We start from the raw sequence: 14,871 nt of genomic DNA on the forward strand, positions 1-14,871 counted from the left end.
GGTATGATAGGGTTAAAATGACCATTAGAAAAAATAACTAATTGAAATAATTAGAAAATGTGAATGGGTTTTTGAGCGACCCTGACAAGAGATTTGAGCAATGTGATTACTACGGCTTTGACTACTGGGGTCAAGGAACCATGGTCACTGTAACAGCAGGTAAAATTTTCTAATCATTTCAATCTCCAAAATGTGTGCATGAAAGTTCTAGTGAATTAACAAATATTGAGTTTGATCGAAAGCCGACTCTAATCAAGGGAAAGATTCCCATTGACTTCCCACTGAGTTGGCTCTGGATCAGACCAAGAAAAAAGAATTTGCACTTTATTTGACTCTGTAAATTGATTCAGTATTAGATTAGATGAAATGTCATAGATTGCAGTGACTATAATTCACTGTTAGGCAAAATTAGACTCAAGGCAGTGATCATAAATAAGAATAAATGGTCAAACATTTATAGTCACTAAAAAAAATTAGATTCTTTGTATACTATTAAGAATCTGGAGGTAATTATAAGGGCAACTGAGGGAAAATCCAAGATAAATAGTTATAATCAGAAACTGAGATGAAAGACAACTTGCCAGACTAGAAATGTTGGTATATCGGGGGTGGCCCATTAAGGGTAGAAGTCTGTCTAAATTAACATCTCTGTGGCTAAAACTAAAATCAAAGTAGTAGGCAGTTTTTGTGCAAACGGCACAATCAATTTTAGCAGCGTGACTATTATGATGCCTTGGATTACTGGGGACAAGGGACTATGGTCACCGTCACTTCAGGTAAAAATTTCCTCCTCTTTTTCAATCCCTATTACCTCTAACTGGTTAAATTGATTAATCTTATAGAATGATCGAATTTTGAGACTCACGAGTAACTCCCCACCCCCAAGTCTTCGAGGGTTTTTTTCGTAGGGGACAAGGCAATGAAGGCAGAAATGAACCTGAAATAATAGCTAGTATAAAAGGGGATTAAATAAATAATGTGAATAAATGACGGAGGCTGGGCTGGGAAAGTCAGTGAGTTTTAGCCACCTAGGCCATGAGTTAGAACCACTGTGACTTCAATGCTTTTGACTACTGGGGACAAGGAACAATGGTGACCGTTTCCAGCGGTAAGTTAGCTCCTCATTTTCATGTGGAGTATTAAGTTGCTGGTTAAAACAGCATTCTCCTTAGGAGGTTGCATTTTTTCAAAGCCGGAGGTTAGGCGCTGCAGAGTTTCTTAAACATCAGTTTAAATTCTGTGTAGACCTGTCCCTCCCTTAGCAAAGTGGCTTCGTTATAAAACAGAATATAACCTTCAAAAGTTCTAGCGGATGGTAGAGCCTGACCCTAGAGCCTTTGAAATAATTGGCAAAATGTCCACTGATTTCAACCAAACCAGGATTTCTCTTGGTACCAAGATTCTAATGAACTCTGAGGTTATTGCTTAGGTTAACAGAATAACTGTCTTTCCGTGTATAACCGATTCGAGTACTGGGGTCAAGGGACCCTGGTGACAGTAACAACAGGTAAATTCCAAGCTCTACTATTTCTCTTCTGTCTTGTGGTCTAGGCTGTAATTAACAGTGTTCTTGATTTATGAGGGTCTTTTATTTTTCATTTTAAAAAGAGCTCTTTAAAATGTGGTTAGAGCCACAATAGGGGCTGGAAATTTCTCTAGCTCCAAATTTACAAGGGCACTTCTAAAGGACTTAAAGAGTTTGGGTTTTTTAACTTATGCCAGGGTTGGGTGAGTTTAGGTTTTTGTACGCTGTCTAATGGAGACTCTAGCAATGTGATTACTTTGACTACTGGGGTCAAGGGACCATGGTCACCGTCACTACAGGTATGATTTTTATTCCTATTGAAACTGTTATTTTTTAATTTGAGATTTTTTTAAAAAAAATGAGGTTCGGGGGTATCTTTGACCAGCATAGCTTTTCCCGTTGTCAGTTCTTGGGGGGGCTATTCGCAGCGATATAGAGGGACAAAGTACTAATCCAATCCTCACCTTCCCCCTTAAAATGGGTTTCATTCTTTGGGTCTGGTCTTAAAGTCATTGTTTGGGGGGAAGTTTATGTACAGCCAGAGGTGACAATTTTATTTCTGTGGGCTTCGCTTACTGGGGACAAGGGACTCTGGTGACTGTGACAACAGGTGAGGGGTTTTATAGTGTTTTATTACTTAGATATCAATCGGCGATCTCGAAAACATGCCGTCTGAGGCAGCATAGAAAATGCATTGGTTCTGTTTTGTTGGCCGGGGAACAGAGTCTAAACTTTAACTCTGAATTAAATTAAAAAGAACCTGGGATAGGGGACGAATGGGCAAGTAGAAAATGATTTGAGAGCGAAAACTTGATAGAATTGATAGATAGACTTGAAATTCATTGCATCTGAATCTTTAAGTGGCTAAATATCTCTGTGAACCTGGCCCTTGACCAAGCTATTTATCTATCTGATGAGGACAAGAGGATAAAATTATAACATGAGAAGGTGTTTTTAAAAAAGAACAGATCAAAATTTTTTAGACTGAATCAAAAATGTTTCTAATTTGTTACTTCCGGCAGATGTAGATGTTTCTCCAGTTCAGTAAATCATAAACTCATTTTAAAAAAACAGGTCCCTAATCCTATTAATCTCAGTTAGTTAATTAATTGTCTGGGCAAGGTTATTGTAAAACTCCAGCATAGACATGTCCCGGTGTGATAACTGGTTTGACTACTGGGGACAAGGAACTATGGTCACCGTCACATCAGGTAAAAAAGAATCTTTCTTTTGTAACAATTTCAGTCATTTGAGATGGTTGTTGCCTTTGCCAAGAATCCGACTCAACTCCTGTTGAAGTCAATGGGACCCTTTCCATTGGTTTCACTGGGACTTGGATCAAAACTCTAACCTGTCTTCCATACAGTTGATGCTCTGATATTAGACCAAAGACCATTTGCTCTGTTCCCTAGCAAATCAGAAATCTTTTATCCCTTTGAAATTCTGTTCACTTTTTAATTTTGTGTTTTAATGTCTTGGTAAGATCTCTTTGTAGAGTGTTTGCATGGCAGCCTTTTAGAGAGAGGTTTGAATTAGGTCTACATCCAGAAAATGCTTATTCTGATCATAGTCTCTTTGGCTGGGGCTTTGAAAGAGTCTTAAGATAGTTTGGCACCCACTGAATTTCAATGGGAGTTGGGCTCCTAAGTCCAGTAGGCTCCTTTGAAATCCTCTGGAAGCCAAGACTCTTAGGGTCTGATCCAAAGCCAATGGGAAGATTCCAGCTGAGTTGGATCAGACCCTTCAAACTAGATTCTCAGTCTGTCTCTATAGTCTACTGACTTCAACAGAGCTTTGCTGATTTACGCCACTTGGGGATCTGGCCCTAGTTCCTTATCATGGCAGGGCAATAAAACTCTCCCCTGTTCACTTTATATTGAAAAAAATTCTAAAGAAAAGGATCGGGCATGTAGGTTCTTGTGAACCATTGTCCAATAGATATGTCATTGTGATAACATCTTCGATTATTGGGGACAAGGTACCATGGTCACCGTAACATCAGGTAAAAGATTTTAACCCTACATTTTCTATATTTGTAAGTGTTTAGAAGGGCATAAATGGGAAGATAATCTAGTTCCTCTGGATAATGCAGGATTATCTCTTCTAGGGTATGGTCTAGGGTCTTGTCCTGTTTATATTTAATTATCTCAGTCAACTTCTTATTCTATTCTTTTAGTCATAAATGACAAAAAAAATAAGACGGGCTATTGATTGATTGACAGGGTTTTTAACTCATTGCCAGATTGCTATTTTAATACATCAATTAACTGATAGTTGACTTTATTAATCCAAATAAAGACATGAATGAATAAATAAATAAGGATTTTCTCTGTGCATAATAATGAGGAAAGGCAGTAAAATATCTGCCCTTCTAAAATAAAAATATTTCCGTGCTAGGGTATTTAATTGTAATCTTAATTAAATGCTAATTAGATAAATAATATCAGTTTTAACGGCACCTTTTAATGTTTAACTTGAATTTAAACATTTCTAGGTATTTCTAGGATAAATTTTAAAGGTATTTTAGCTCTTCTAAGCCCACCAAATACATAGTAAAAATAGTGACTCATTGCATAGATAGGGTATTTGTGCAGACTCCCCAAAGCGGTTGATTAGGGTGATAACTATGCTTTCTTTGACTGGGGACAAGGAACCCAGGTCACCGTTACTTCAGGTAAATCAATATTATTATTGCTCGTATGTCTACTAGTGAGGGAAGGAGGTTCTCTGTGTGAAAAGGGCCCCATTCTGCAGTCTGTAGTCTCCCAAAGTCCAAATGAGTTTGAGGGTATTCTTATGACTGCCAAACGTAAATCAAAACTCTCTCTATTCCTATATACCCCATCTCTCTTTCTCATTATCTACCTTTCTTGCTATATATCTAATTTTATCTAATCTGTCTATACAATCTGTCTATTCAATCTCTGTCTCTAATCTCTCACTCTATTTTTGCTATCTATCTAATGTATCTATCAATTTATATAGTCTGTCTATGCGAGCTCCTTGTGTTTCATGTCTATCTATTTATCTTACATTTCTGAGGATAAATTACCATCCTCACAATGACCCACGTAAAAACTTTAAATTTTGCCACCCCCGACCTAACCTTCTGGCATTACAGACTTCAAATCTGACTTAAACTTTTTAGCATGATAGGACTGAGTTTAAAAATAATTGTCAAATTGATTTCTCTGTTAATATTCATTTATTGGTCCATAGGCCAGGGTTATTTATGTTTTTTTCACGTTATTGCTGTTGAAAAAGATAAATACTCAGAAGCAATAAGATTAGGAGGGAAATTTCACTCAATTGAAATTTAAGGATCAGATGAAAAATACTTAGCAATAGTTATAACTAAATAATGACTTTCATTAAGATTTAAACTCTTAAATGCCTAAGTCGCTGTTGAAAATTGGGTTTAGGTTTATAGATCACTTAGTTGCTTTTGAAAATTGTACCTATTTGTCTAATTGACAACTCTAATAGAATTCAGTAAGCATTTTAAAAGACAGAGACAAATGTTTCACGTTTTGTTACCATGGGGGAAATTATTAGAAAGCTTTTTTTGGTAATTATTAAGCTAATAAATGTTATGGGGAAGATTAGTTGCCTGACTGTCATATTTGCCCTGGAAAATCTCCCCCATAACTTTGATTACATGCTTCATTTTAAAGTTTAATCTAACAAAATATCTATTTTTCCCTGATGGTGCAAACCAAGTAATTATTCTCTATACGGACCTGGGGGCTTTCAATGCACTTTAGATCAAACTGGGATTGTCAAAGAGGTTTAAGGGGTTAGATGTGGAACTTCCAATGCCTTTCATGTCTAATTCGGCCTTAGTCCATTATAAAATGGATGCTAACAATTATTAATACTTTTAAAAAAAAGAAAGAGATTTTTGACACTCTCACTCCCATTAAGTAGCACTTTACTCCTGGAGCAGGCATGTTCAAATCAGCAAGACCACTGCTGGATTAAAGTGCTACTCAGTGTGTCTCCAAATCTGAATTCACAGTAATTAATAAAATAAAATAAAAGTGTTCCTTTGAGTGTAGAACCAAGATGGCCGATTCTGGCCGATAGGGGTGATGGGTAGTTTAGCCTCCAGCTGGCAGAGGTTCGTTTTTCAGTTCCGTTTATTTTTAGACCAATGGTTCCATAAATAACTGTTCTGGTTTCAAAAACATCACCCCCTTGGAGTCAGTTTTGCATGATAGGCCAGAAGGTTTCAAACAACAAAGTCACATCTGTTGGGTATGAAAATAAATTCTTAGCAGGTGGCAGAGATCAACATGTTGATAAAAGTCTTGGGCTAAATTAAGCTATTGTTGTTTTCACTTGAAAATACTGGCTAGATCTCCTAGCAAATGACTTCGAATGATTATTATTATGCACAAATCTACTGCTTTGTGTTAAACAACAATAATTTCATTCTACTTTCCCAGATGATCTTTTATTAAAGGGGAAAAATAGATTAGCAATTTCTTAGTTAATCTTCCTTTTCAGAGAGTAATTTATTTGTGATTTCCTAGTCAATCTTATAATGAACAAGAAGAAGAATAAAATCATAGAAATGTAGGGATGGAAGAGAAATCAAGGGGTCTATGCCCTCCCGCCCAGGCTGAAACAAGATTAATGGTTTCACAATCAGTGTAGTAGTTTGTTCGTTTAGTTATTTAAAGTTTTCTAGCAGGAAACCTGAGGGAAATGTTGGTAGGAATTTGTGAGCATGTGAAGTTGAAAAATAGATATTACTATTTAGCTAGATTTATAAATGATGCAATTAGATAAATGTACAGACTTTAATGCAGTCTAATTTTAACCAATAGTATCAGATTTATCTATAAATTTGAATGAAATAAAAGTAATTAGATTGATCAAAAACTTTAATCTAACATTGAATCTTAAATCAATAAAAATACCCTAACTGTATTTTTATTCATAGAATTAATTAGATTCATTAAAAAACTTTAATCCAATTGAATTTTTCGTGAGTAGAAACCAAAAACCATCAACAAACATTTAATAAATTATTTGCTTTTAAATTTGATATCAAAGACCCACAGCTGAAAGAAAATAAACCTGCATTTGCTTTAAATGATGTTCAGTGGCAGAAATTTTGTCATTTTCCAAATCAAAACTTGATGTGATATTAAATCATATCCAAGTTATGGCAAGGGAAATGTTTTTAATTGAGAATTTTTTAATAACTTTGTGTTTCATGAAAATATTTGAACCCCAATTCAATTTTAAAGAGAATATTATCAGCCATGCACTTCCATTTGAGATATTTTTACCAAGACATAAAAATTACTTGGAAGACAAGAGATATTTAAGAAAAAATATCTACGAGGCAATTAATTAATCTATCACTGGAAATGGAATATCAAGAAAGACATAATATGCCATCTCAACAGGGACTCGGTAAGAAACCTAATTATCTTTTTGAATATTTATCTTTATCTAATGATGTTAAATTGATGCAAAAGTCTTTTTATTTCCCCACTAAGACTTGCCTTAAAATCTCATTTATTTGTATTCAAACAATTTAGAAAATAACTTTAGATTTACTTTGAAAAACAATTATATCCTCCACATCTCTAGATGCATATTTATGAATAATTTCAGGGTGACTGTAGATATAACTTTATTAATATACAGTTTGTCAGTTAATACTTATATAGCGATCAAAAGAAAATATTGTTCATGAATAAGAAATTGACAGTTAATTATTTATACATCATTTTGAATTTTGATTTATTAATATGATTTGGGAAGTAATATTGATTTTTAGTAATACACTTAGGTTATTGAATTATTAATAGTATATTTTAGAAATTACTATTGATTTCTTTAATAAGAGTCTGACAGTTAATGTTAATTTTTAGTGCTATATAGCTCAGCAGTGGATTTTCTCTGTGAATGATTTTTTATAATACTTGTGTGCAAAAATGAGAAGGGTCATTCTGAATTTAGCTGACGTTACCATCAAAGTTTATTTGAGTTTATTTTTCAAGTAAATATCTTTGTGTTTCTCATTCTGTGGTGGCGTAAAATCAGAGAGAGAGAATTGTGAACTGATCTGATTTGAAAGAGTCAGGGTTTCTTTTCAATTATTTTGGCAATCGGTAGGGATTTCAGACTCGTTTCCTTGAGGAAAAAGAGGGAGCTAGAGCTGTTGACTCGGATGCAGTTAGAAATGCAGTTTGTACTTTAATTTGGGGAGTAATTTGTTTTTTCTTGAGAGTGAGAAAGGCAGATTATTGGGAATTTAAATGAAATGAATGAGCCTGCCTCCACTTTAAATGCTTTTCTTCCCTCTCACTGACCTGTTTTAGTACAGTGTAAAGTTTAGAGAATTTATCCCTAAATTGAATTACAAATTCGCTTCTGGAGTGATTCATAGATTAGCCGGATATTCTAAATACTAAGTAACCTTATTAATGGAAAATTTCTGAGCCATCTGGTACAATGGAAATGCGTGATTAATTAGAAAGATTTCTTATTTAACTAATCGATTTTTTTAAATTCACAATTTAATTGAATAATTCACTAAATAGAAGATTGAGGTCGGAGTGGTCCCCCGATCTGGCCACCTTGTTTTGGGCCTCTATCAGCACCAGGCTGGGTGAGCGGGGTACAGGTACCTGGTGGTACCGGATCCCCCTAGCTGGGTCTGTATCAGCACCGGGCTGGGTGAGCAGGGTCCTGGTTCCCAGTGTTACCGGATCCCCCCTAGCTGGGTCTGTATCAGCACCGGGCTGGGTGAGCAGGGTCCCGGTCCCCGGTGGTACCGGATCCCCCCTAGCTGGGTCTGTATCAGCACCGGGCTGGGGGAGCAGGGTCCCGGTCCCTGGTGGAACCGGATCCCCCTAGCTGGGTCTGTATCAGCACCAGGCTGGGTGAGCAGGGTTCTGGTCCCTGGTGGTACCGAATCCCCCTAGCTGGGTCTGTATCAGCATCGGGCTGGGTGAGCAGGTCCCAGTCCCCGGTGGTACCGGACCCCCTAGCTGGGTCTGTATCAGCACCGGGCTGGGTGAGCAGGGTCCTGGTTCCCAGTGGTACCGGATCCCCCTAGCTGGGTCTGTATCAGCACCAGGCTGGCTGAGCAGGTCCCGGTCCCCGGTGGTACCGGACCCCCTAGCTGGGTCAGTATCAGCATCGGGCTGGGTGAGCAGGGTCCCGGTCCCCGGTGGAACCGGATCCCTCTAGCTGGGTCTGTATCAGCATTGGGCTGGGTTAGCAGATCCCGGTCCCCAGTGGTACCGGATCCCTCTAGCTGGGTCTGTATCAGCACCGGGCTGGGTTAGCAGGGTCCCGGTCCCTGGTGGTACCGGATCCCCCCTAGCTAGGTCTGTATCAGTACCGGGCTGGGTGAGCATGGTCCTAGTTCCCAGTGGTACCGGATCCCTGTAGCTGGGTCTGTATCAGCACCAGGCTGGGTGAGCAGGGTCCCGGTCCCCGGTGGTACCGGATCCCCCTAGCTGGGTCTGTATCAGCACTGGGCTGGCTGAGCAGGTCCCGGTCCCCGGTGGTACCGGATCCCCCTAGCTGGGTCTGTATCAGCACCGGGCTGGGTGAGCAGGGTCCCGGTCCCCGGTGGTACCGGATCCCCCCTAGCTGGGTCTGTATCAGCACCGGGCTGGGTGAGCAGGGTCCCGGTCCCCAGTGGTACCGGATCCCCCTAGCTGGGTCTGTATCAGCACCGGGCTGAGTTAGCAGGTCCCTGTTCCTGGTGGTACCGGAGCCCCCTAGCTGGGTCTGTATCAGCACCAGGCTGGGTGAGCAGGCCCCGGTCCCCGGTGGTACCGGATCCCCCTAGCTGGGTCTGTATCAGCATCGGGCTGGGTGAGCAGGGTCCCGGTCCCCAGTGGTACCGGATCCCCCTAGCTGGGTCTGTATCAGCACCGGGCTGAGTTAGCAGGTCCCTGTTCCTGGTGGTACCGGAGCCCCCTAGCTGGGTCTGTATCAGCACCAGGCTGGGTGAGCAGGCCCCGGTCCCCGGTGGTACCGGATCCCCCTAGCTGGGTCTGTATCAGCACCAGGCTGGGTGAGCAGGCCCCGGTCCCCGGTGGCACCGGATCCCCCTAGCTGGGTCTGTATCAGCACCGGGCTGGGTTAGCAGGTCCCTGTTCCTGGTGGTACCGGATCCCTCTAGCTGGGTCTGTATCAGCACCGGGCTGGGTTAGCAGGTCCCTGTTCCTGGTGGTACCGGATCCCCCTAGCTGTGTCTGTATCAGCACCGGGCTGGGTGAGCAGGTCCTGGTCCCCGGTGGTACCGGATCCCCCTAGATGGGTCTGTATCAGCACAGGGCTGGGTGAGCAGGATCCCGGACCCCAGTGGTACCGGATCCCCCTAGCTGGGTCTGTATCAGCACCAGGCTGGGTGAGCAGGGTCCCGGTCCCCGGTGGTACCGGATCCCCCTAGCTGGGTCTGTATCAGCACCGGGCTGGGTGAGCAGGGTCCCGGTCCCCGGTGGTACCGGACCCCCTAGCTGGGTCTGTATCAGCACTCGGCTGGGTGAGCAGGGTCCCGGTCCCCGGTGGTACCGGACCCCCTAGCTGGGTCTGTATCAGCACCGCGCTGGGTGAGCAGGGTCCCGGTCCCCGGTGATACTGGATCCCCCTAACTGAGACTGTATCAGCACCAGGCTGGCTGAGCAGGTCCCGGTCCCCGGTGGTACCGGACCCCCTAGCTGGGACTGTATCAGCAGCGGGCTGGGTGAGCAGGTCCCGGTCCCCGGTGGTACCGGACCCCCTAGCTGGGTCTGTATCAGCATCGGGCTGGGTGAGCAGGTCCCGGTCCCCGGTGGTACCGGATCCCCCCTAGCTGGGTCTGTATCAGCACCGGGCTGGGTGAGCAGGGTCCCGGTCCCCGGTGATACTGGATCCCCCTAGCTGGGTCAGTATCAGCACCAGGCTAGGTGAGCAGGGTCCCGGTCCCCGGTGGTACCGGATCCCTCTAGCTGGGTCTGTATCAGCATTGGGCTGGGTGAGCAGGCCCCGGTCCCCGGTGGTACCGGATCCCCCTAGCTGGGTCTGTATCAGCACCAGGCTAGGTGAGCAGGGTCCCGGTCCCCGGTGGTACCGGATCCCCCTAGCTGGGTCTGTATCAGCACCGGGCTGTGTGAGCAGGGTCCCGGTCCCCGGTGGTACCGGACCCCCTAGCTGGGTCTGTATCAGCACTCGGCTGGGCGAGCAGGGTCCTGGTTCCCAGTGGTACCGGATCCCCGTAGCTGGATCTGTATCAGCACCAGGCTGGCTGAGCAGGGTCCCGGTCCCCGGTGATACTGGATCCCCCTAGCTGGGACTGTATCAGCACCAGGCTGGGTGAGCAGGTCCCGGTCCCCAGTGGTACCGGACCCCCTAGCTGGGTCTGTATCAGCACTCGGCTGGGTGAGCAGGCCCCGGTCCCCGGTGGTACCAGATCCCCCTAGCTGGGTCTGTATCAGCACCGGGCTGGGTGAGCAGGGTCTCTGTCCCCGGTGGTACCGGATCCCCCTAGCTGGGTCTGTATCAGCACCAGGTCTGGGTGAGCAGGTCCCGGTCCCCAGTGGTACCAGACCCTCTAGCTGGGTCTTTATCAGCACCGGTCTGGGTGAGCAGAGGCCGGGTTCCCTGCAGTGGTAGTTGCTCCCTAGCTGGGTTTGTATCAGCACCAGGCTGAGTTTGGGGGCCAGGACCCCCATGGTACCTTTCCCCCCAGCTGAGTTGGTATCAGCATTGGCTGGATCAGATGATCACTCGCGGTACCAGCTGTCCTAGCCCATGCTGGTGTTAAGGTTGCATGGTACGGTTTTGCTCTGTATAACCCTGTCTTTGTGGGGCTTAGTCTGAAGGCTTTGGCCTTCTCTGGTACCCATCCTCCATAATTCTGGGCCAGCCCCTGGCAGGACACGATCCGTTCACATCCTGGGTGGCACCAACTCTCCCAGTGAGATCTGTCCCATCTGGGGCTGGGACAGAGCATCCCTCCTTCAACCCATTTCTGGGCTTTGTAGCAGGCTGCTTTTGGACATATCTAGGGGGTCCCTTGTTACCTGCGGCCCCCTTGTCGTACCAATGTAAGTCTCCCCATATAGGAGGTCTGGGGGCTGGTTTGGTTCAGAATTTGGCCAGATCTTGGTCTTCTCCAATCTGAGCTTTTGTTCTGGATTTGCCAGAATTTGGTGAGAGAAGGAAGGTGAAGGAGGCAAGAAATTATTGATTTTCTGGGCCACATCCCCAGTTGGTGTAAACAAGGTGTCCCTGCATTCGAATCAGTGGGGCCAGATTCCCAGGTGATGTAAACTGGCCAAGCTTTCTGCTTTGTGAGAAGGACAAGAGTGGAGGAAAACTGGTGAGGGATGTGGGGAAATAGCACGATGAAAAGGGAAGGAAAGAGGTGAGGACACACTCATGTTTGTGTTTCTCCAAAGAGCGCAGGTTCTCAAAAGGCTTTGGGCCCTTGGAAGCAACTGAGACTCAGTGGGAATTTGTACCGCCCAAACGTGCTGCACTGACCATCTGTTACTGCACATTTTAAAGCAAGCACGGGGCTGCAAATCTTTAGTTCTTTCCATGGGGTAGCCTGGCTCACGCCTCAGCTCTGCGCTGTGCCCGGTGCTATTCATATGGGGAGGTGGCTTTCAGCCAGGTTAACCCTTTGGGCAATGCAAAAAGATGCCACTTTTTCAGCAGTGGTGCACCATGGGAAAGTGGTGGGGACAGATGTTTGCACTGGCTGGGTTGGCAGCATAATGACGTCGCTGATTAGGGCTCGGCTGGTGTTGAGTGACAAATTCAGGAAATGGGGACTCAATCACAAATGGACAACTGATCGCGGACATTCAGTGTATGGCTGTTGGGAACCGTCCATTGATTGAGGGGGAGAAGTTAGTGTTGAACCTCACTACATTCCTGCAGGGCTGGAGAGGCCTTGGAGTCTCCTCACAAGCAAAGGGGGATTGAGGCATGTCAGGGGAACTGGAGCCATACACACACGAGGACTGGGCCATATATGCATAAGAGGAACTGGGGCCACGTGCAAGTATACAAGAGGACTGGGCCATATATATATATATAAGGAACTTGGGGTCCTATGTCTGTATACAAGGGGGAGCTGTGCCTTATTTACCAGGGGGCTGGGTTCTGTGTCTGTGTATATAGAGTGATGGGCCATAGGTCTGTATACAGTATGGACCTGGGGCCATATATGACAACTTTAAATCAAGCTTGGATGTTCTTCTGAAAGATCTGCTCTGGGAATTATTGTGGGGCAGTTCTCTGGCCCGTGTGAAACTAGATGATCACAATGGTCCCTTCTGGCTTTGGAGTCTATGAATGTGCAAGTGCATCAGGTGTTATATGTGCACACAATAGAAGCTAGGACCTTCAACGTGGGGACTTCACCCGCAGGAGTTGTCCTTTCCAAGTGACTCATCCCAGGGCGATGTATATCTGAATGTGGGATAACACTTGCTCTTTTCTCCCCCTAACCAAGCAGCAATTCTCTTTCTCATGTTGAGCAACTCCCTACATGCCCCACGGTGGTGCTTTAATGTCTCTTCTCTGCCCTTCTCCCACCCACCCCCATCCTTTCATTGTTTTGATCCTCAGCGTCCCCAGCTGCCCCGTCTCTTTTCCCGCTCATCTCTTCCTGCGGGGCCGACCCGAGCCAAGATCCCGTCGCAATGGGCTGCTTGGCTAAGGACTTCCTTCCGGACTCAATCAAGTTTTCCTGGAGTGATGACAAAAACCCCAACATCACCGATGGCGTCAAGAAATTCCCCTCGGTCCAGAATATAGTTGGGACCTACTCTGCCACCACTCAGCTATTGGTCCCTGCCTCCAAAGCACAAACAATTTTCTATTGCTTAGCTGAACACCCAAATGGGAATAAGAAAATCGAAATACCTCCTGCCTGTAGTAAGTAGTTTTGTTTCTCTTCTTCTAGACAATATACACAATAACTTACAACCCAGCATGCAGTCACTGGATAATTGCATCTAGCTACTCTGGGGAGAGGCTCATCAGAAAAGCACCAATAGATATACACATAAGAGAGAGTAGATCCCTGTGCTCCCTAGGTTCAGGACTCCTGGGTTCCATCCCCAGCTCTGGGAGGGGAGCAGGGTCTAGTGGGTGAGCGTAGGGAGGGACTGTGAGCAGAACACCTGGGTTCTATCCCAGCTCTGGGAGGGGAGCAAGGTCTAGTAGGTCAGATCAGGACATGGGAGCAAGGACTCTTGAGTTCTCTTCTCAGCTCTGGTGTTTAATGTTGACCAATTAAATGGCAACATGTTAGCTCCTTCGTGGCTGGCCATTCTACCAGAAACTCCATGCTTGGGGTCTGTGGGGGTGCAGCTTGTGATTGTGGGTGGAGATTGTGAAGGGGACCCCCCCTTTCCAGTCTGAGCACTGTGCTGTAGTGGAAGGTGGTTTGGGTTGCAGGCCATTCAGCTACTGGCTGATAGCAAAGCCCATCAGATGTAAAGAAAGAGACACAGGCCTTGCAGTCCCCATACACACACTGTCAGCTTTGCACATTCATTCTGTATTCTGGGTGCTGTGTTCACATGTGATAATTCTGTCGTCCCCACCCCCTTGCTTTTGTCTTGCATGTTAACAGCTGGTGAGCCCAGAATGAACATCTTCCCCCCAGCCAGAGACCAATTCCTAGAGCCCAATAAAACCTCCACCATCACCTGCAGTGTTACGGACCTCTGCAGCCCGACTGCTACCTTCTCGTGGCTGAAGGATGGGGTAAAGGACAGCTCTGAGGTCGTTGTTGGCTCCAAGACCCTCATCAGCAGGCTGACTGTCTTGGAGAGAGATTGGGAGGCTGGCCGTGTGTACAGCTGCAAGGTGGAGAGCAAGAATTTCAGCGACATGAGGAACACTAGCAAGTCTTTCGAATGTGGACGTAAGTCGTGACCTTCAGGGGTCCCATCCTTCTCTGGAATGACCATGACCCATCCCCCAGCTACACTCAGGGGGTGTCCATATAACCCCAGTGCCAAGTGGGTGAGATTTTTCCAAGGGCTCATAACCCATGTTTGAGGCCAGGTTTTCCAAATAAGTCCTCTCCCAGGGAGCCCTTCTGAAAACTCTGGCCTTAACTCTCCCCTAGCACACCCCTAAACATCCTTGATTATTTTGAACAGTGTAGATCCCCATGAGTGATGGTGGTCAGGGCATGTCTTATATATATACCATAGATAGATCAATAGATAACTTGCAAACCTTTCTATGTTCTACCATACCAAAAACAGGCCCCATATAAATTAGCCAGCTGGACTTGTCATGAAAAGTAGTCATGCCAATTAAGCAACGGTCCAACTGGGCATGGGATAAGACCTCTA

The 14,871-nt window shown here is 44.9% G+C and overlaps 2 gene segments (V, D, J or C); both read left to right on the forward strand.

Moving 5' to 3' along the window:
- Positions 1-14,871, forward strand: part of LOC128847053 (immunoglobulin heavy constant gamma 3-like) — an 89,413-nt gene that overhangs the window by 672 nt on the left and 73,870 nt on the right.
- Positions 1,786-14,871, forward strand: part of LOC128847055 (immunoglobulin heavy constant gamma 2-like) — a 212,186-nt gene continuing 199,100 nt past the window's right edge. The window contains 1 exon segment of the C gene segment in view: positions 1,786-1,824. Within this exon segment, the coding sequence occupies positions 1,806-1,824 (19 nt within the window).

The sequence above is a fragment of the Malaclemys terrapin genome, chromosome 12, assembly GCF_027887155.1.
Source record: "Malaclemys terrapin pileata isolate rMalTer1 chromosome 12, rMalTer1.hap1, whole genome shotgun sequence".
Classification (NCBI taxonomy): Eukaryota; Metazoa; Chordata; order Testudines; family Emydidae; genus Malaclemys; species Malaclemys terrapin.